The sequence below is a fragment of the Sceloporus occidentalis genome, unplaced genomic scaffold (assembly GCF_023333645.1).
Source record: "Sceloporus occidentalis isolate IW3139 unplaced genomic scaffold, rSceOcc1.0.p SCAF_3, whole genome shotgun sequence".
NCBI lineage: Eukaryota > Metazoa > Chordata > Lepidosauria > Squamata > Phrynosomatidae > Sceloporus > Sceloporus occidentalis.
In genome coordinates this window covers 188,345,907-188,368,263 of record NW_028316983.1, presented here as the reverse complement: position 1 = coordinate 188,368,263, position 22,357 = coordinate 188,345,907, and the positions used below count along the sequence as shown (strand labels likewise).

General features: G+C 40.0%; 1 protein-coding gene across 6 annotated transcripts; it reads left to right on the top strand.

The window, feature by feature from the left end:
- Positions 1-1,082: 1,082 nt before the first annotated feature.
- Positions 1,083-22,264, top strand: ESCO1 (establishment of sister chromatid cohesion N-acetyltransferase 1). 6 transcript variants are annotated; one of them, XM_089517154.1, is made up of 11 exons: positions 1,256-1,295; positions 3,644-3,748; positions 3,852-5,881; positions 6,878-6,989; positions 10,345-10,411; positions 13,264-13,381; positions 13,709-13,840; positions 17,293-17,382; positions 18,828-18,968; positions 20,468-20,655; positions 21,129-22,264. In XM_089517154.1, the coding sequence occupies exons 3-11, from the start codon at positions 3,854-3,856 to the stop codon at positions 21,274-21,276; spliced, it is 3,024 nt and encodes a 1,007-aa protein (XP_089373280.1). In that variant the 5' UTR covers positions 1,256-1,295; positions 3,644-3,748; positions 3,852-3,853; the 3' UTR covers positions 21,277-22,264. The 6 variants fall into 6 exon arrangements, with proteins under 6 accessions (XP_089373284.1, XP_089373280.1, XP_089373286.1 ...); XM_089517156.1 differs by lacking the exon at positions 1,256-1,295 and adding an exon at positions 1,350-1,404; XM_089517158.1 differs by lacking the exon at positions 3,644-3,748 and having other exon boundaries at positions 1,083-1,295.
- The last annotated feature ends 93 nt before the right edge of the window (positions 22,265-22,357 follow it).

The following is a 22,357-nucleotide window of genomic DNA, read 5'->3' as shown; positions in this document are numbered from 1 at the left end:
CCACTGACACTGCTTTAACTTCCATGCTATGGAATCCTGGGAACTGTAGTTTGTTGTGGCACCACAGCTCTCTGATACAGAGAAGGCAAAATGTCTCACTAAAACTACAGATCCCACAATCCCATAGTATGGAAAAAGGGCCCGTTAAAGTGTGCCAGACTGGATTTGCAGTGAAGAAAGATACAGCCTCTAGGTAAGCTCTCATTCATGGGATTCCCAAACTTTGATCCTCCTCCAGGAGTTTTGGACTTCGACTCCCAGAATTCTTGGCCATTGCCCAAGCTGGCCGAGGCTTCTGGGAATTGAAGTCCAAAGGCCTGGCTGAACAAGGTTGGGGAGGAACCACTGAGTTGCTGTTGAAGTTTCTCCACCGGAAATCCGGTTCCAAACGGGGGGGGGGAGATTGTTGGGGCGGGGCTAGAATCTTCACGTGACCGATGGGCGGGTTCTGAGGCAGCAAAGAGAAGCAGAGAGAAATAAATACTCCACACACTTCCGGTTCTGCAGTGCAGTACAAAGGCTGCTTCCACACTGCAGAAATAACCCGGTTTGGCACCGCTTTAAGTCTTTTCTGGCTCAAGGCTATGGAATTCTGGGAGCTGGAGTTTGTTGTGGGGCCCAGAGCGGAGTTCCCAGGATTCCCTAGCACTGAGCTGGGGCAGTTAAAGCGGTCTCAAACTGGATTATTTCTGCAGTGTGTTCAGGAGCTGCTTAGCCTGTTAATGTTTTTTCCTGAAAGCCATTCCTGCTGTGGAATGCAAAGAGATCGATCGCCCTCTTGGTCTGTAGAGTCAGTGCCCCTTTGAGACTCAGCGAAAGGAAGCCGTTGGACTTGAGCCTACTTCCTCAGATGCATTCCTACCTCTCTCTGCTTAGGCTTCAGTCTAGGAAAGCTCCTGCTGCCAACTCCATTCTTTTCCCTGAGCCTCAAAGGTGCCTCAGAAGCTGAGGAAGGGGGCTGCCAACTCCTTTCCCCGCACATGGAGCAGGAGGAGGAGGAGGAGGAGGAGGGGGTTGTGGGTGGCTGGAGTACCCAAGGGCTGCGAAGGGCAGCCGGAAATCTCTGTGGTCGAAAGTGTGGTTTCAAAGCCAGGCAGCCGCGTGACTTCGGTGGCGTCGAGGAGGAAGGAGCCGCCTCCCCCGGATGCTGGGAGGGATCCAGGCAGCAGAGGCAGCAGCAGAAGAAGAGGCAGCGCTCCCTCCCCTTGTGCCCGAGATGAGGAGGCTGCGAGGCCGGTGAGGAACAAGGCCCAGAGCCCAGAGCGAGGCCTCCCTTCGGCCCCTCTGCCCCGGAGGTAAAACAACAAAGAGCCTGCGCTGCTTGGGAGGAAATCTACACAGGCCCTGCCCCCCCCCCCCTCTCTCTCTCTGGCTGCATCCACACTGGACGAATAACTCGGTTTGGTAGCGCTTTAAACTCTTTGTCTGGCTATTTGCCATGGAATTCTGGGAGCTGGAGTTGGTTCTGGGGCCCAGAGAGTTTGTCCCACCTTCTGTTGTCAGGAAGTTCCTCCGAGTGTTGAGTTGGAATCTCTGTTCCTGCCGCTTGCATCCTTTGTTCCAGGGCCCAGTCTCTGGAGCAGCAGAAAACAAGCTTGCCCCATGAATTGGAGGACAGAATTGGGGGCATACAGTACTTATCAAATTTGCAGATGACACCAAATTAGGAGGAGTAGCTAATACTCCAGAGGACAGGATCAAAATTCAAAACTACCTGAATAGACTAGAAAGCTGGGCCAAAGCTAACAAAATGAACTTCAACAGGGAGAAATGTAAGGTACTGCACTTAGGGCGGAAAAATGAAATGCACAGATATAGGATGGGTGAAACCTGGCTGAATGAGAGACTTCTACATGTGAAAGGGATCTAGGAGTCCAAGTAGACCACAAGTTGAACATGAGTCAACAGTGCGATGCAGCAGCTAAAAAGGCCAATGCAATTTTAGGTTGCATCAATAAAAGTATAGTGTCTAGATCAAGAGAAGTAATAGTGCCACTGTATTCTGCTTTGGTCAGGCCTCACCTGGAATATTGTGTCCATTTCTGGGCACCACAATTTGAAAAGGACATTGAGAAACTGGAGCGTGTCCAAAGGAGGGCGACTAAAATAGTGAAGGGTCTGGAAACCATGCCCTATGAGGAACGACTTAGGGAGGTGGGGATGTTTAGCCTGGAGAAGAGAAGGTTAAGAGGTGATATGATAGCCCTGTTTAAATACTTGAAGGAATGTCATATTGAGAAATGAACAAGCTTGTTTTCTGCTGCTCCAGAGACTAGGACCCGGAGCAATGGATGCAAGCTACAGGAAAAGAGATTCCACCTCAACATTAGGAGGAACTTCCCAACAGTAAGGGCTGTTCGACAGTGGAACAAACTCCTTCCTCAGAGTGTAGCAGAGTCTCCTTCCTTGGAGGTCTTTAAGCAGAGGCTGGATGGCCATCTGTTGAGGATGCCTTGATTGAGAGTTCCTGCATGGCAGAATGGGGTTGGACTGGATGGCCCTTGCGGTCTATTCCAGCTCTATGATTCTCAATGGCGGGTTATAGACCGCTGCTTTGAGGCAGTCTGCCGCCGCCGCCGCTTGCTCCGTGCAGGAGCCGTAGCAGCCACACCGCACAGCTCCCGCGCGGAGGAAAAAAGGAGCTCCAAAATGGAGCTCCTTCTTGCGGCGCCTCTATGACGTCGCGAGGCGCCACTGTTCGGACGCTATGTGTCTGATAAGTAAAGATGGCACCAGCCGTGTGGAACGGCCGGTGCCATATTGTACGGACAGAGTCCGTATTAGACCCAGGGGCGTCTAGAAGAGATGGCCCTTTTTTAAAATGGGACATCCTGCGGACGTCCCAAGTGCCGGTGTGTAACCGGCCAATATGACACCCTTTCAAATACTTAAACAGGGCTACCATATCACCTCTTAATCTTCTCCAGGCTAAAGGTTGCTAAAATCAGTAATCAGAGGATGATTGGCAAACATCTGAACAAATCATGCCAAGAAAATTTGGTGATAGGTTCATCTTAGGGTCACTGTAAGTCAGAAACCACTTACAGTTATGGTTTGAAACTGGTTTGCATGCCATATTTTGGTGTAGCCAACAAAGCAACAACACTTAATAGCCTCCTTTGCTTTCTGTGTGGCCCTCCAAAATGTTGGCTAATGGTGAGGAATTCTGGGAGCTGCAGTCCACCACAGTCGGCAGGGCTACATTTTGCTCCCTCCTCTCTTGCATAGATCAAACTGGGTGACTTTTCTTGTTATATAGATGTTCTGTAAAGCAGCTTTATATAACTCTTTATCTGCAGTAAGTAGTGTCCCACTTTTGAGGCCACCCCATGCTTCATATGCACTGGATTTTAATCCAGTAACAAATTTTGAACTTGTGTGGAATGTTAGGGTAAACAAATTCTTCTTCAATAGTGAAAATTCGTGCTTATTTAGTATGTAGATTACATATTATTTAATATGTAAGTTACGTATTAAATTCTCGGCTTCTGGAAGAATTAGAAAGCCAGTTTTGAAATATGAATACAAAATGTTAGAAGGAAGTCCAAACTGTAGCAAAATGCAGGTCCTCCTGGTAACTGAACTTGTGGATGTGTGTAAAACAATTGCCATATGAGTAATATGTTTGTTTCTGTGTTTATAGGAGAAATGCAATGCTCTCTTTGGATGCAAATGTATGAGGAATGTGTTTTTCACAGATCATAACATTTCTTTTACTGAGACAGAGTTCACTTATAAAACAGTACCTGTGAGTAAGCTAAGTCATTGCGTAAACTTTTGTGCTTATGTTTGAATTGATGCAGAAGTAGTTGGAAAGACTGTAGAAATGACATAGTATTTGGCTTTTTCAGAAATGGCAGCACAGAAAAGAAAATCTGTGCAAGTCGAACCCCCTGCTAAGCGGCAGAAACTGGATAAGAATAATAAATTGGTAACAAGTAGAAAAGAAAGAAAACCAGCTAATGCCAAACATACATCTGATAAAAATATGGTGCTGAAGAAAGGAATGCGTAAAACTGCCACCAAAACTGACAGGTCATCTGTTGATAAAAGTAGATCTTCTATACTACCTTCCCAAAATAAACAAGCACAGAAGCACTCTAAGCAGACTTTAAACGAATTAAAAAAGAAAACTGTTAAAACAGTATGTGTGAAAAGAACATCCCTAAAACCTTTGAGTAAATTACCTCCTACAAAAACAACCCAGAAATCTTCCAAAGTAAGCCATACTCACCCTCTGAACTCTGCAAAGTCCTCGTCTAAGATTTGTTCTAAAGGGAAGGGGAAACTCAGTGTTGTCAAAAAGAAGACTTCCTGTGAAAGCAGGAAGCAAAGAAGGTCCTCTGCAGATACAAAAAAGTGTTTTACTGAAACTATGCATCATAGAGGTTCAGTGTTGCCCATTAAAGCTGCTCACAAGAACCAGTGTTCTAAAACAAAAGCGATGAAAGAAAATTCCAAACAGGAGAGAACGAATAAGACTGGTAAACTTCTTAAAAGTAGCAGTGTTGACTTAGAGGCTCAGAATTCCAAAAATCCTCGTGCAAACCCCCCCACTTTTCAAAACTCTGAACCAGCACGGACTAAAACCTTTGGTAACAAAAAACCTTGTGAGTCTAACCAGGGAAGAACTACAAGGTCAGTGGGTACCAATTCTGACAAAAGCCCTACTAGAGCTGGACAAGATCAGTTGCATGTCACAAAAGCTAAGGAAGGGTCTCAGAAGGAGGTGGTGCAGGATCTTCATAGATTACAACATGATGTGTCATGTGATGAATATCAGACTAGAAGATCACAAAGACTGCAGCAGTCATTTAATGTGCGATCATTGCGTAGTGGAAAAAATAAAGGACATGTTTCTGTTAAGAAGCAGTGCACACAAATGAAAAAACAAGTCCCGCATGTTAAAAAAGAAAAACCAAAGCCTCTCCAACAGAAAATGGAACAAAAGCTTTTGGAAAATGATGAATGTAAGAACAGAGGAAGTGAAGCATTAGAGAAAATGGATTCTATGAAAGAGAAAAAATCTGAAGTAGATTCTAAAATAAGTGATTTAACTACATCTCAAGATAAGCAAGAAGAATCAAGAAATCTTGACAGTAATCTTGAAAACTCTAGAAATAAATCTGTCAACACAGTTCCTAGCTCTGTAGCATCTTCTTGTAGTGTGAAAAGGAAAGTAAAAGAGGTTGTGCACAAAAATGGAAAAATCAGTGTAAAAACCAAGAGAGCGCTGCCAGCACCTTCAAATCCAAAACCTGTTTGTGAACCAGAGGATGCAATGAAAACCAAAAAGTTTAGCATTCTTGAGCTGTGTGAGGAAATTGCAGGTGAGATTGAATCAGACACAGTGGAGGTAAAAAGAGACTCTCCTGAGTATGGAAAAGAGAAACAAAGAGAGAAAGTAGAGGAGTTGCCACAGATTGCAGTATGTGCTGAAAAAGAAACTAATCAGAACTCTCCATGTAAACGATTTTTCCCCAGCAAAAAAGGAATGCCTGTCAAATGTACTGTGAATGGCAGACATAACACTGCAAACAAAAACTCTAAATGGACTAAAATAAAGTTTAAAAAGGTTAATCACGTGAGCCAAAGCATCTCACATTCTCAGAGTACACCCACCCTTGGTATTTTAAAGCATAGCATGCCTGTGGGAGAACAAGGAAGAACGGCAGAAATACACCTTCCAGAAGAAGGCCAAAGAAAATTGATACAGTCACAAAATAACAGTAACACAACAAATGATTTGAAGAAGTTGAATACAGCTTCTCCTGAAGGAGGCCAGAATAAAGTTAAGATGTCACATGCTGAACTGCTTGTACAGGATATAAAAAACGGATTATTTGAAGCGACACATTGTCCTGAACCAATACCAGATAAGGTAATTAATTGTAATATGGTTTTATGAAGGTATAGTCGATATATATGTTTGCTCTCAGTATGCTCCTTATATATTTACTAGTGTTTACTAAATATAATAATTGGTATATAGTATGGTATCATTACAATATAGTTCATATATCTGAGTATGAGATTAGATTGAATAGTCCTGTTTTGTGGGGCAGTTTCTTCAGTAATTGAAAAATATCATGGTACTTGTGATAAACTAGTTTTGTCATTCTTAATGCTCTTTTTTCAAAGCAATACATATTAAAGTTGTTCCAGTCAGTTTTACATTGAGAAAATATGTATGATTTGCTCTAATGCATTTACTGTCTGTTTGCAGTACAGCAGAAGCTTTCCAGAGCTTCTTTTCTACAAGGTAATCAAGACATCTCTGCAGTGTACTAAAACTATATTGCTGTCAGTGTAAAAATATACAAGACAGCTTCAAGAGACAATTGCAGTTGGCTGTTTAAAAAGTGATCTGCAATAGGTGTTGCCCCTAGACATTTCCAGCAGGTATCTGTAATTAAATGTCAAGGGATTATTTTTTCATTTAACACAGAATAAGCTTGACTGAATAGGCTTTAGATTCATGAGATCTAGTTTGTTTTTTGCCAGATCATTAAAGCCTAGTTATCAGAACTTGGTTAGAGAGTATGTATGCAGGGCAGCTAGTGACTTGTTCCATCCTATACCAATACTGTATGACTATGTAAATATATCAGAAAATTAATCTAAGACGCAAACTCTCAAAACAGCAAGTGTAGGTTCATAAAGATGGGGGAAGACTGGGGCAAGAGATAATTAATGCAAGGGAAAGCACCACAAAAACCTGTTGATCTACTGCACACCTGCCTCTCCCTGTATAACAGGAATTATTAACTTGAATTGTTCTATTTCTCTAAACTGCATTCTTTTATAAAACTTTGATGTGTACACATTGCAGCGTATGGTGGAACAATGATTGAAACTATGTTGTGATTTTTTTTAGAACTTCAACTTACATTTGGAGTCAAGTCCAGAAAATACGCCAGTGAAACCAATGATCACACAATCGTCAGCAAAGCAAGTAATAAAAGATACTGCAGAAATCAAATCTCAAGGTAAATATAAGATTTATGCATTTTATAGTTGTATCATTTTTTGCAGAACTCATTGGTGTTTGAATGTTCAAATTTGTATGTACGTGAACTGATTCCCCCCCCACTTTAATTAATCATGAACTTATTTTTATGAATTAGAAAGGACACTATAAATTTTGAAATCAAATGCTATGCACTTATCACAGTAATAAAAACTTGAAAGTATTTTTTGAAAATGTCAAATTGATGACACTTAAGTTCTTTTCAGTGGAGCTTTTTTCCTTTGCTAATCTGGTTTATTATTGGGAAGTTAATTTAATTATTCTTATATATTAAAATTGCCTATTTCAGTGTATGGTAGTGGTTCTTAACCTTTGGCCTTCCAGAATCTTTGGACTTGTACTCTCAGACGCCCCAACCATTGTTAGGGATTCTGGGATTTTAAATCCAAAAATTTGCCATCTGTTCTTTCTAAAGTTTCTGAGCACTGCTAGAATATTCCATCTTTTCTTAGAGAAAGTTTGCACAAATTGTGATTCAGTCCAGGAAATTATGATTCAATCCACTGGCCTTGTATTTTGGCCAGTGAGGATACTCTCCCTTCCACCATATCTTCCCATTCCAGAGGTTTTTGGATTTCAAGAATATAGTTTGGTCTGCTGGTTAGGCTCTAATGTCCAGAGGTGACTTCAAATAAAATTTTAACTGGTGCTGCTTATGTTGTTTTTGTGTACCTTAAAGTAATTTCCAAAGTACAGGGCCAAAGCACACGGTCGGTAAAGAGTGGCCAGAGGCTGTTCCTGCTGCAGTTGGGCCAGGAGTGCACTGATCATACAGCCTGCTCCCGAAGTGGGCCGCCGCCGCAGTCCCAAGCTAGTGTTGCCAGGAGTCAGATTTAATCCATTCCTTTTTGATAAGGTCCAAAGGACCAGATCTCATTGTCAGAGTTCTTTCTGGCCACTTTGTAGGTATGCATCATTTGAATGTCACACCCTGAAAGCTGCCAGCTTATTTGGCCCTGCATTTTGTCATTGCCTTCCTCTGAGGCTGAGAGAGTGTGACTTGCCAGAGGTCACCCACTGGCTTTCTATGGCCAAGGGGGGATTTGAACCCCGGTCTTCAGAGTGCTAATCTCAACTACTAGCTATCTATTAGAGTAATACAGTGAGCCCTTGGTATCTGTGGGGGATCCATTCTAGATCCCCCCATGGATGGCAAAAAATGTGTGACCTCAAGTCCTGTTGTTTGCAATGGGTGCACACTTGCGCCAGCGCGGGTGCACACAGGAGCGTGTACCCATTGCAAAAGCCAGGGCTTGCCGTCCACCCATGTTCAAATCTACGGATAGCAAGCCCGCGCTTGACACAGTAGAAATTATGATCCTTTCCATGCAGTCTAAAATACCATAGGTCCTTTGGATCATTTTTAGATATGCTGCCTACTTAGTTATTCATTGTGTTAATATTCGATTATTTGAACTCATGAAGATGCCTTATGAGTCACACCACAGAGCTATCTAGTCAGTACAGTGCGCCCGCATCATACGCGGGAGCGTTTTATACAGCTTTCAGCTTACACTGAAAGCCGCGCAGGGAGAAGGTTGGCGTGTCCCATAGGGACTAATGGGGCGTGCACCCATGGTGTGCGCGCACCACCACACCACCGTACCACCATGTACATGATCCCCATTCATTTAAATGGGGCTTGAGCATAGGTGGAATTTACTTTACATGAGGGAGTCTGGAACGGATCCCCCACATAAAGCAAGTGCACACTGTATTTTATACTCTGTCAGTATCTTAGGAAAACTTTAGTCAACTCTTTCCCAACACCATTGTCTGAGCTGCTTTTTGATTAGAAATGCCAGCTATTGAATTGGGTCGTTCTGCATGAGAACTCTGCTAATGGTTCATGGCCTGACTGTTTCTTCATTATATGTACCATACAAAGAAGGTATAATGGTTCCTGTTATGTACATTGTACAACTGAAGGTATTTCCTTTCACCTGGGTAGCCCTTAATTGACTCCAGCATATTGTAGGAATTATCTGATATATTACCATATATACTCGACTATAAATTGAGGATACATTTTGGTATGACCCGTGGATATGTCGAGGGTAAAATATGGATGAGGAGAATGACACAGTGGGTGGGCAGCCTTGTCTCTTTGCTGTGCCCTCCTCATCCGCCGCCACGTCGTTCACCTTCGAGCAGCCTGAGGGCTTTGGTGGGCAGTCACTGGCACTGGGCTGAGATTGCAGCCCGGTCTGGAAACAGGCCCGGGCCTCTGCGGTAATGTGCTCTGGAGCACTTTTAGGGGTTCAGGAGCAACTGGCCCAGAGCTCGCATGTGGAACCCAGGAGCAAAGGAGGACTTATTGAGGGAACTCTACTTGCCTGTTATGAATTTATTTTACTTATTTTACTTGTTGTGAGTCTGTTTTGCTTATCCTTCCCTCCCAATTCCTTAATGTCCGTATATTCGATTTTCATCGGTCTTTTAAATTCTGAGCAGCTTTGAACCCCTGTGCGGCCATTGGGGACAACAAGACTTGAGGGTCCACTGTTTTGGAACGAATCTCCCACAGATTCCCACTGTATTATCATACTGACTGGTGTAAAAGTTGATCCAGTTTTTGGGGGGCAATTTTTTGGCATATATTTTTTTACTTATACATGATTATATATGGAAAGTTTCTCAGTGCCTGAACAAAAGATTAACACTTTCATGACAGTGACTGCAGATCACTTAATTAGACAAAAGTGTGATCTTGTAGAATAGTTTGAATCTATATTCATTGGATTCATTCATGCATAATGAAATCACTTAGTTTATAGCAATAGCAAGTACATTTCTATACCGCTTATCATTGCACTTAAGCACTCCCTAAGCGGTTTACATTATTGTAAGCCAAAAGTGTAAGCCGATTGCCTCCAATAAGCTGGGTATTCACTTTAGCAACCTCAGAAGGATGCCAGGCTGAGCTGGCCCTGACCCCTTGGCTGGTATTGAATTCACAACCTTGTGGTTTGTGAGTGAGTGGCTGCAGTAGAGGCATTTAACTACTGCATCACTAGGGCTCTTTTGTTTATGAATTGCACCTTTTGATTCCTAGATTATTTTCCATTTACCTTTGAAATTTCTTTTAGCTGCAAAATGTTTTAATAGCCAATTGTAAGACTTCAGTAATTTAAAAAAATGAACAAAGACATAAAAGTTACACAGAAAATGTCTTTGTTTTAGGTAGTTAAATTTTTCCATTTTATTTAAAGGCATATCTGTACTTTCTGTATTTGTTTATCATTCAACATTATGTCTTTCTTTATACACGTTTTAATGATGCATATGAAGTGACGTGTTTGATTTGTTTGTAGATTCAGCTCCCAAACAATTGGTTCGAACACTGTTCACAAGTAAAACTTTGGAGACAAATGAGAGCAGGTACAAATATTTAGTAAAATTCTAAAGTTGTATTGCTTAGTGCCTTTGTTCATACTTTGTTCATCCTTAAGTCAGCATTAAAGTTTTAACCCTTTTCCTTAAAAACATTTACATATTATAAACACAGTAAAAGTTGGTGGTGCATGTGTAATATGTTTTTCTTTTCTATATTCTCTGGGTATAATAAAAATAAAATATGTACATTGAGTTTTTGTGTTGATAACTACTGTCTGACCACTCTCAATTTAAACTGTTATCCTTTTCACCCTATCCTTTGTTGTGGTAGACTATACTAGGACTTGACCCATTTTGTTTGCACCTGACATTGCAGATCTTCTGAGCTTTTCTTTGCTGTATATTATTTTATCAGTCAGTTTTATGATCTAATATTGGAGGCTGCATGTTTACAATGACATTATAAATCCTTTCAAAAACTTAGTTATTGTCCCTAATTTACTAACTAGCTTAATGAATATAAAAGTAGTTATTCCTTAGGGAGGGTGCATGTATTTCTGTTGACTGAAGTTTATACTGTAGAAATCATCAACGGTATGCTTTGTAGGTCTGATAACCTCAGACTTACCTAGCCATGTTCTGATAAAAAAAGACTGCAGAAAAGTGTCTTAACTGAATGGGGTGAACTATATTTGTGTCGCTTATAGTAAATAAACCCTTCTGTCTTTCAACACAAAAATATAACTTACAGTTGAATTTATATAATAAAATAGTAATCATTATCTCCCTTTTTACTTGCTTGTTTCCATCTTCTACTTTGCCCCACACATAGGGTTGCCATAAGTCAGGAGCTCCAAACCGGGACAAATGTAGGACACGATTTACAAATGTAGGACACGTTTCTTTTATAATGGAGGACACGCCCAAAAAATAATGATTTTTTAAAAAATGTTAATATAAATGCATGTTTCTTAGACATGGTCAAAATGGAGGACACTTTGTTATTTAATAACAAAAATAAAATAAAATACCAAGGCTGGGTTGAATATATTTAAAAATAAAATAAAATAAAATACCAAGGCTGGGTTGAATATATTTAAAAATAAAAATAAAAACTTTTCCCTCCCCCTGGCCCAGAGGCCTATCCTCCTCCTTTGCCTCCTCCTCCTCCTCTTACTCCTTTGTCACCGCCTCCTCCTCCTTTGCCTCCTCTTCCTCCTCCTTTGCCTCGTCATCCTCCTCCTCCTTTGCCTCCGCCTCCTCCTCCTAGGCTCCTGACACTGGCCAATGGCAGACTGGGGCTGGAAACTAGGCCAGCCCCTGCTCGTCTGCCATTGGCCAGAAGGCTTAGGAGGCGAGTGCTGCCCCTTAAGCCCCGCGCACGAGCGCACAAAAGGGGCAAGCGCACGCTGCTGCCGGCCGTGGCCCAGGCAAGCGCCACGGGGCTGCGCAGCAGCTGCGCTGGAGAGGAGATGGAGGAGGAGCGGTGGAGGGCGGCGCGGCGCGGCCATGGAGGAGGAGGAGGAGGAGGTGGGTGGCCGGCCAGCCGCGTTAGTGGCCGCTGTAATGGCCGTATGAGCGCGCCCGGCCCGGAGGCTGGGCCCAGGAAAAAGGCCGGAATTGGAGGGGAACCGGGCCAGGGCGGGCAGGGCCCCCCCAAAAGTGGGTTTGTCCCAGGGGCCGCCGGGATATGGCATCCCTACCCACACACTGTGTGCCTTTTCTCCTTTGGGTATATCTTCTGTCTGCTGAGGACTGCTAAGATGTTGTATGGCAAATGTTTGGATATCTGTGTTGTAAAGGTCAGTGTGAATATCAGTCACTGTTCATTTTGCAAGCATTCTGTGTGATGCTGCCCTATATTAGACGTTGTCATGTTTTCCGAGTCATGAACATGACACTTGCTTCCATCATGGAAGAAAAAGAGCTCTCTAACAAGAAAGCCCTCCAAACCATGTTAGTATGTAGGCATAACTCTCTCCTTTCCAATAATAGAGCATGCATCTCTAGAAAAGGAAAGCAGTCATATGAGCAATTTTAGGAGCCATTTACTGTTTGTTGACAAGAACACAATTTCCAGCTTTCACAGCACACTCCTATTTAAAACATGGTTGTGTATTAAAGGCACTATGCATAATGTTTGCTCTACCTCTCTCATCAGTACTGAAATGAAGCAAGGAACAGGTCTAGGTACTGCTTCCAGAAACTCTTTCTCCTCTTTCAGGGAGAAACTTGCAGCATTCCTTCTTTCCCATCCAGAAGGAAGGAAAGAATGAAAGAACAGCCATGACTTTTGCCTCAGACATAAGCTCAAGCAATACCCAGTGCAGTCCTAGTGTAGTGAAAATATACACCAGCATAGTTATTCTGGATCTAATTGCACAGCATGCACTAGTTTCTTGAGGTCATCCTCTGTGTGGCTGTTGCTTTGCTTTCTACCCAAAAATCAAAAATAATGAAGGCTGTTTGTGTGCTTGTGGGGACCAGCAGATTTCCCCCTAATGTGCCAGGGACCAGTACCATATTTGTACCCATTATGTACAGCTGTCTCTTTTTTCCTGGAAGCTTGCCATGGACCGGGAGCTGATACAGGCAATATGAGGGAGGTAGATTTTGGTCATTGCAGAGTTGGAACAGAATCTCTATTCAGCAACTTTAAAAGTGTGTCACAGATGTGTTAGTCTGACTTACACCATTGTAATTCCCCAGCAGGATTCCAGGTCAAGTTTCTTCAAGGAAGCTTTGCTAAAGATTTTTGAACTATATTTATGCACTAAAATAAGTTTTATTTGTTTATTTGTTCCATTTACAATATTTGAGAAAATGTTTTAAGTTCATACTACCTCATTCAAACAGGAATAACATTTAATTCATATAAATTGTTTTCATACTTAAAGGTCGTGTCTGCCAAAAATTTCATTAGAATCAAAATGTAGTGGTGGCCTCCCTTCATCTGAAGAACATATTCAAAAACTGAAAGAAGCAGCAAAAGATAGTGACAAGCAGCTTGTCATAGTAAGTAGTCATGTCATGTATATTCTAAATGTTCAACTTGTGTATTATTTTAAACAAAATACATGAACCTTCAAATGTGTTCTTTTTCTTTGGTTTTATGGTGATCATTTTTTTTAAACATTGTTTTAAAATTAAGGAGGATTGGGAGGGACATTTATGAGTTGCACAAACTATGAATGTTGCTTACTGCCAAATATAAAACTGTATCTTTTAGCAGGATAGAGTCTAAAGATATTTGTGAACTGTGTATTTTTTTAAATAAAATAAGTGTTCTTTATATAACATATTACTCTTGTATTAACAAAATATTTAATTTTTATAATATAGGATGCAGGACAAAAACGGTTTGGAGCTATTTCCTGCAGTATTTGTGGAATGCTCTATACTGCTTCAAATCCTGAGGATGAAACTCAGCACATACTCTTTCATAACCAGTTTATAAGTGCTGTAAAATATGTGGTAAGAAAATTTAAAATTATTTTTCAGTACACAAATTTTGATGCTTTTGCTATTCGTTAACCAGAATTCTGTTTAAAGCCTGGTACAGCATATTACAGGAACTAAAATGTTTTAGGCAAGAGTGAAATCACATTAGAAATGTTCTGAGTGCTTGAGAGTCATTAAAACATATTAGGCCAAGTTTTTCCTCTTGTGAAGTAATATTATTATATATTGCCTCGTACTGAGCATTATCCAAGATTGCCAGTAGTTTCTCTATGATGCCATGTATACATTTTCTGTTGTCGTGTGTACTTTGTATATATCAGAAGTAAAAGCACAAATAAAATGGAGCCATATGAATATTTTTTTCATGCATATATGAATGTTGTGTGGCTAATAGAAAATACTAAGTTTTACATAGTCTAAATTTTACTTGTAAAAATTACCTACCACACAGAATTATAATTAGGTTAATATACCCCTGTAAGCTGAATTAGAACCAGTGAAGTTCGTTTTCTTTATCATACCTGTTACCTTCCATACTTTGTAGTGATGTTGGTAAGACCTCCAGGATAACTGAACTGAACTTGCCAAGCTACTTAAATTTATACATAGTATATAAATTCAATATTTGATTTAGATCTACCTGTGAATGTAATGATATATGAATGTATACCCCCTCCCCCATCTGTCTTAGGGTTTCTTTTTTCATATTGATGGTTTTATTATACATTGAACCCTCATGCAAGATAATGCAGCTTATTGTACTTTCTGCATTTTATTTACAAAAGACTACTACAGAGAAAGAGATCCTGTGAAAAAAACCAATCTAGAGCATTTACGAAATCAGGGCTGGGGATGGAGCAATGGAAGATGCTTGAATGAATGAATGATTGGAACCTGGGATAGATTGAGGTTTTGGCTTCCCTGGTGGAAATTAATATTTCCCCACTTCTGTTGTAATAAATCCCTAGTGGGGTGTATTTTTGTCTTTGGTTTCACTGCCATTTTTGTGAGATTCACCACCACCACCCTTTTTTGGGTATTACAGCCTATCTGTCAGGCATGTTAGCATTCCATTACCAAAAGAATTTAGGAATTTTACTTAATAAGCATTTTGTTTCCAGCTAAAATTGCAGTGTCAAAGGATTGTGGATGGATTTATGCAAATCTAACTAGGCCTTTGATATTACACAATTTTTATGTGCATTCCATTTTGTAAATTATTTGAATCCAAGTTATATCCCTGGTTCACTTTTCACTATGCAGTCCATTAAGTTTATTTGAAAGTGAATGCAGTTGATTTTAGTGGACTCCGTGTAAGTAGGAGTGCAGACATTTGTTTCTGTCTTATGTACAGTAGCCCCTTGCTATTCATGGGGGATTGGTTCCGGAACCCCTCCCCCCTCCCCACGGATAACAAAAAACACAGGACCTACAGTCCAGTTCTTTTCAGTGGGCACGCATACATGTTTGTGCCCATGTGCACAGCTGTGTGCATATGTGCCCATTGAAAAACCCAGGGCTTGCTGTCCATGGAAGCTCAGAGATCCATGGGTGGCAAGTCTGTGGTTGGCGTGGGCGCACTTGATTTAGATACATAGTAAAATAAACATTATATGAACTTAAAACAGCAAGTCTATAAAAGCAGTTTCCTAATAAGCATGTCAATAAAAGTTAAAACATTAACAAATCATGAAAAATAACTACAATCTCCTGATAACAGAAAGACCCCCAAAGTGCTCACCAGATGAGGCTCTCGAGAGAAAGTATTCCAAAGCCAAGGCACTGTCATTTACCTCAAATAAGGTAAACAATGAAAAATGCCTCTGATTTCAATATGGAGGCAGCTATATATGAATACCTGTGTCCTGTTGGAATTCTGGCCCCAAGCTCTGAAGGGTTTTAAGGGTCAGGAGCAGCACTTTCAGTTGTGGCCAAAAATGAGTGGGAGTAAATGCAGTTAGCATCAGCTTAACAGCTTCATAAAGCTGAATCCTTATTAAAAATCTAGCTGCCATATTCTGAACTAGAAATAGTTTATGAATAATCTTCAGCAGTAATCCTGTATATAACCCATTACAGAGAGCAAGGCATTTCAATGCCTAAAGCAGCCTGACCTTGTATGTAATCTGACACTTGAGCTTTATTCCAGGGTTCCCAATATTGATGTCAGTGTGAGTGAATGAAATCTAAAAGTGGAGAGAAAAACATGTAATATATTTTGAGGAGTTTCTTTTGTAAACACATATACTTTGCCAGTATTTCCATTAATCTGCCTTGAGAATCATTGGTGATAGAAAATCAAATGTACTGATGACGTTTAATTCTGGTTGTTCCTAGTAGTGTTGTCCTAAAGAGCCTGCATCTGATGTCAGTTGTTGATATCATAAGTTTAATGTGTTTTCTTGAAACTGGACAGTAAACTAGTATGTAGCACTGAAAACATGTTTGATGTGAACACTTTTAGCCATGGTTTAAATTTAGGGGACAATGAGATTCTTTTCCCCTCTCCTCCACTATAAAAGTGGTTCATATAACCAGTCAGGTTTGCAGATTTAATTAGTCTATACTTACTTTAGTCCTTCTGTAATAACTACTTTGGGTAGTCTTTTCTGAGCAACATAAATTCTAGTTTTTGAATAAATCCCATCTTAATAGACTTAAGTGGCTTTTTGTTTTGTTTTTTCCATGCAGGTTCTGCTCATTAATCACCATCAGTGTGGATCTGAAGAAGAGTTAATTACCTCATTTTTGAGTATGTTTAACTTCAGATACACACAGCGTAGCAACTTTCCCCCTTAGGTTCTTAGAAGGTAGTTATTCTTTTTATAGTCTCATTTTTGTGACTATGATAGTTAAATCAATGACACTATAAGTGACTCCTTATTTTGAACCATTGCATGCCATTCAGTTCACTGAAAGCCTCCTGGAGGTCTTTTTGCATGCCAAAATATTAGACTGTACATATTTTATGTACTGTGGAGGTAACTGTGTTAAAGAAACACTTCATTCTTTCTTTAAAAAACTTTATTATACATACATATATGTATTAATTAGCGGCTAGAATATATATACTCTATAGTGTGTGTGTATGTGTGCATGCATGTGTATATGCATACTACACCTATATTGTGCACATATTGCTTTTGGGAATCAGTATGGTTGACAGAGTGTGCCTGCCACTTCTAAGCTAATTTATATTTGGCTTGTTCAGGACATAAAACAAGAGAGAGGGAGAACTCTATACTATAAAACACATTCATAAATAGTTTGCTACTATTTTTTGTATGTGTTATATAAGCTTCTGTATCTCTGTTCATTTCTATAAGTGAAACAACCAAATTAGGATTTTTACTTGCTGGGCAAATGTAGCATGTTTTACAGCTGTATTGCAAGAAAAGACAGATATAAACAATGGGTTAAGCAATGTAAAAGCATGTGTGTTTAGTATTATTATTATTTTTTAGGGCTGGAAAAAAGAGAGAATTTTAGCTGAGTATCCTGATGGCAAGATAATAATGGTGCTTCCTGATGATCCAAAATATGCACTGAGGAAGGTAGATCAAACTTTTACAAACCTGTATTTTCTACTTGTTTTTGCATATGAAATAGGTAGCTCTAATTGATTTCAGGTGCTAGCTTGCTAATTAAACTATAGCAGAAGGTTATTCTTGTGTTATAATATAATGTTTCTGTGTGTGTTGAGAGGCATATATAATTGCTACACCAGGTTATTACAAGAAATGAAAAGGCAGTGCACCATTATTTCTGTCTAGCCCAGTATCACTTTCTTTATCTAGGAGGATGGCATGGCATTAATGGTGATAAAGGAGGCGAGCACAGATGCAGTATGTGTATGGGTGTCAAAAAAAGATGATGAAAGGGGAATTCTGTGGCCTTTGCCATGGCAGAGAATAGTTAAACTTTACTTCTCATGAGACCTAGCCCATGTAGCCAAAGCTGACAGGTGTTGAAAGATGCAATCCAGCAGCTAGAAGGCCACACAGTCCTAATTGCTAACCTGTGTGGAACACAGCCCTTTTGTGTCTATACTCTTTATGCACCAGTGACTGATGCTACTGTGTTGTGGATCAGTTTTATTAAATTGCATGAATCTTTTAAAGCAGAAGTTTTAAGATCCCTCCGTAAGGCGGGGGGGGGGGGGCTCTTTGTCCAGTCCTTTAAGGGGTTGTAGCACCACTTGGGTTTCTGCTACTGCCAAAATGCAATAGCTGTCACTTAATTTGCTGCCATAGGTGTTGCTGAAATTTGTTTGGACCTGCAATGGCTTTCTGTGATGCAGGAGTTTACTATAGCATCCCTTCACACCAGAGTACAGAACAGAGTATCTACTTTGCTTCCTGAAGTTATGGGAAGCGAATGAATGGAGAAAGCCATTGCGACTGTGGTGCTGCAGATGTCAGTATTGGGAGACAGCAAAAATGGGTCATGTGCTGTCCACCCTTGTACTAAAACTTTGGTTGGGTGGGTCCATTTTTATTTTATTAATAGCAGGTTCTGCCACTTATGTGATTTTTAATCTGTTGATAAATGTTGATAAGTTTTGAGAATTTTGGTTCTGGTGGATTGCTAGAACAGACAAAGTTATAATAAATATTACTTCTGGACTTACTTTTTAACAAAGAGTTACATTTTTATATAGTTCTTTACTTTTGTGAAAAGGTACCCTTGTTGAGATTTTGTTAATAATGCAAAAATTAGATTTTTATTCATTTCCGTAACTAATATGCAATCCATATATATCAAGGTTGGAGGATATGTGGCCCACCAGATGTTATGGACTGAAACACTCATCAGTCCTAGCTAGCATAGCCAAAGATAGTAGTTGCAATCCTGGATCTAGTGGGCTAGATCTGTTCCCCATCCTCACTATTAATGATTTTCTTTTTTTAAAAAAGATTCCTTTAATAGTCCTGTACTTACAACCCTCACACTACACATACACACTTAAGTTTTAATTCCATTATGCTGTTTTTGGCAGGTTGATGAGATCAGAGAGATGGTAGATAATGACCTTGGATTTCAACAAGCTCCTGTTATATGCTCCAGAACTAAAACACTATTATTTATTTCTAATGATAAAAAAGTATCTGGTTGCTTAATTGCAGAGCATATCCAGTGGGTGAGTAATGCTGTCTCCTGCGAAACTACTCTTCATTTTCATTGCTTTTTTTTTTGTCCTTAAATTTCCTGTAATGTTTAATTCATAATAAATTTATTATTTGAGGCACTTTCACCGCTTTTCAGCTGGCTTACATACAATAAATAAAAACAATACAGTTTCCACCCACAGGCTTTCAGTCTAAACTAGGTGACACAACAGGAACGAGGAAATAATGGTGAGGGAGCAAACTTGGACGCTAGTTGGAAACATAGAATCATAGAGTTGGAAGAGACCACAAGGGCCATCCAGTCCAACCCCCTGCCATGCATGAACTCCCAATCAAAGCATACCCAACAGATGGCCATTCAGCCTCTGTTTGAAGACTTCCAAGGAGGGAGGCTCCACCACTCTCTGAGGTAGTGTGTTCCACTGTTGAACAGCCCTTGCTGTCAGGAAGTTCCTCCAAATGTTGAGGTGGAATCTCTTTTCTTGTAGCTTGCATCCATTGTTCCGGGTCCTGTTCCCTGGAGCAGCAGAAAACAAACTTGCTCCCTCCTCAGTATGACATCCCTTCAAATATTTAAACAGGGCTATCATATCACCTCTTAACCTTCTTTTCTCCAGGCTAAACATCCCCAGCTCCCTAAGTCATTCCTCGTAGGGCAGGTTTCCAGACCCTTCACCATTTTAGTTGCCCTCCTTTGGACACACTTCAGTTCCTCAACGTCCTTTTTAAATTGTGATGCCCAGAACTGGACACAGTATTCCAGGTGGGGCCTGACCAGAGCAGAATATAGTGGCACTACTACGTCCCTTGATTCTAGACACTATACTTTTATTGATGCAGCCTAAAATTGCATTGGCCTTTTTAGCTGCTGCGTCGCACTGTTGACTCATGTTCAACTTGTGGTCTACTTGGACTCCTAGATCCCTTTCACACGTAGTTTCATTCAGCCAGGTGTCCCCCATCCTATATCTGTGCTTTTCATTTTTCCACCCTAAGTGCAGTACCTTACATTTCTCCATGTTGAATTTCATTTTGTTAGCTTTGGCCCAGCTTTTTTGTCTATTCAGGTCAATTTGGATTTTTATCTTGTCCTCTGGGGTGTTAGCTACTCCTCCTAATTTGGTGTCATCTGCAAATTTGGGATGTGGGCTTACTTTCTGCGGATGCTTGAATCTGCAGAGGGCTGACTGTTGTATAAACATCAATTGTGGGCTACACTAATTGTTCAGAGGGGAGAAACCCTAGAGGACATACCCCAGTGACATTCCAAAAGAGCACATTGCGGGGAGCCCCTACTGACTCTTAGCATTTCCTGTCAACTGATTTTTCAGTTGTATCCATCTTCCAATTTACATATGGAAATCAAAATTGCCAAAGAGTCACTGTACAACAAATAACGCACACTTTATGAAGAAGCAGCCATTAAAACATCTGATACTGAATTGAACTTGTACACTATTAGTAATTTTGATTATATCAATAAAATTCATGTCAATTCTCATTTCTCAAGGGGTATAGAGTTATTGAAGAAAAGATTCCAGAGGTTAGTACAGAAAATGAGAAAGTCACCTTTGAAAGACAAAAGGCTTGGTGCTGCTCAACATCCCCAGAGCCTGCTCTCTGTGGCATTAGTCGTATCTGGGTGTTTAGCATGATGCGACGGAAGAAAATAGCTTCTCGAATGTTAGAATGCTTGAGGTAAGTACATTTCTCTGTATTGGAATGAACAGAACATTTATAGAGTGCTTCAGAGTATTCAGAGTGTTTAATATAGTAAATATTAATTTGAATAACAAAGTTTTCCAAAAAATAACAAAGTTTCCCAAAAATGCATTTGAAGGCTAACTATCAACTGCCACCCCGTTGTTAACAGTAATGCTGTTACTTCAGGATCATTATTATTACTAGACTCAAGAGAGCAGAAGCTTCTATTTCAGAGGTTGTAGAGACGGAAAGGCTAGAGGAAAGGCAAGAAAAGAAACTGCAGTGCCTAGTTAACTGCTTTTTGTTACTGAATGAAAGTGGTAACAGGGCAATATTTTCATAGTTGATATTTGTTTTAAGAATGTCTTCATTGGCATCTTTTTTGGCTCATGAATAATGATCAATAGAAAGACAGCTGTTTTAAAAAGATTTGTATTGTTCCATGATTTAATTTTTTCTTTTAACAGGAGCAACTTCATATATGGCTCATACTTGAGCAAGGAAGAAATCGCTTTTTCTGATCCTACCCCTGATGGGAAGCTGTTTGCAACACAATACTTTGGTACTAGTCAGTTCCTGGTATATAATTTTCTCAGTGGACAACAACCTGTTTAAAATGGAACTTGTTAAAATTTGTTGCCTGGCTATGGATGTTGACCAAGAGAATGAAACACTTATTAGCAGTGAACTCAGGAGTAGTAACAACCAAAAGGTGGTTGCTATATTTTATTAAAACAGTAAACAGTGCAGAGGTAGGATGGTTTTTTAAAGTTATTTTTATAAAAATTGTATGTATTATCTATAGTAACTTAGTCATGTTTACATGCAGCGTATAATTGTTCATAGTGGACTGTCAACTAGTGCAAGAACTGTGGTCGCCTTTTAAGTACATTTTGAAGTTCACAGTATAGTAATACACCAGAGCAGTGAAAGCGTGCTCTTGAGTAAAGGCTTATCATGTTGGTATAGAAGCAAAGACACTGCATCCTCAAGAAATTATTCCTAATATCAGAAATGGTCCATGACATGACACATTGTTTCATTGTGTATGGAATGGATTTTAAAAAACAACAACAACCCAGAAATGTCAGACTAGCCTCCAAAGAGGAAGAATGGTCTCAGCTTGTTCAATAGGATATTGGAGTGGGCCCTTGGCATCCTCTGGAATGTGGTTCCAGGACCCCCTGTGAATACCAAAATCCAAGGATACTCAAGTCCCATTATTTACAATAATGTAGTAAAATAGTGTTGTTCGTATCTAATGGCAAAAATCAAGGTTTGCTTTTTGGATTTTTCTTTTTCTTTTTTTTTTTACAAAATCATTTTCAAGCCATGGATGGTGAAATCTGTGAATGCAGAATCTGGGGATACAGATGGCCAACTGTACCTTCATCTGTGGACTTCACTTTGTCACTTTAAACCTCTCCAGTTTCAGAGGGGGGATATGTTGAAATAACTACTGTGGCCTTTCTTGACCTGTATATAATGTAGATTAAAACTAAACTATTTGATAATTTTTGAATAATGTACTAATGATAAATGCGTTTAAGAAGTTACTTTGATATGGTTGAATATTAAAAACTAATTGAAACAGTCTCACTTGTATATCAAATGATTTGGGAATGATTATCACTTGCAGTCATAGTTATATCTTTGAGACGTAAGAGGTTGTGGTTCTTGTCACTCCTGCAATGTC

Bases quoted from the DNA above. Each gene is read 5' to 3' on its own strand.
- ESCO1 (XM_089517158.1), top strand. From the start codon at position 3,854: ATGGCAGCACAGAAAAGAAAATCTGTGCAAGTCGAACCCCCTGCTAAG. The intron at 5,882-6,877 runs GTAATTAATTGT...GATTTTTTTTAG, and splicing joins CTGAACCAATACCAGATAAG to AACTTCAACTTACATTTGGA. The intron at 20,656-21,128 runs GTAAGTACATTT...TTCTTTTAACAG, and splicing joins CGAATGTTAGAATGCTTGAG to GAGCAACTTCATATATGGCT.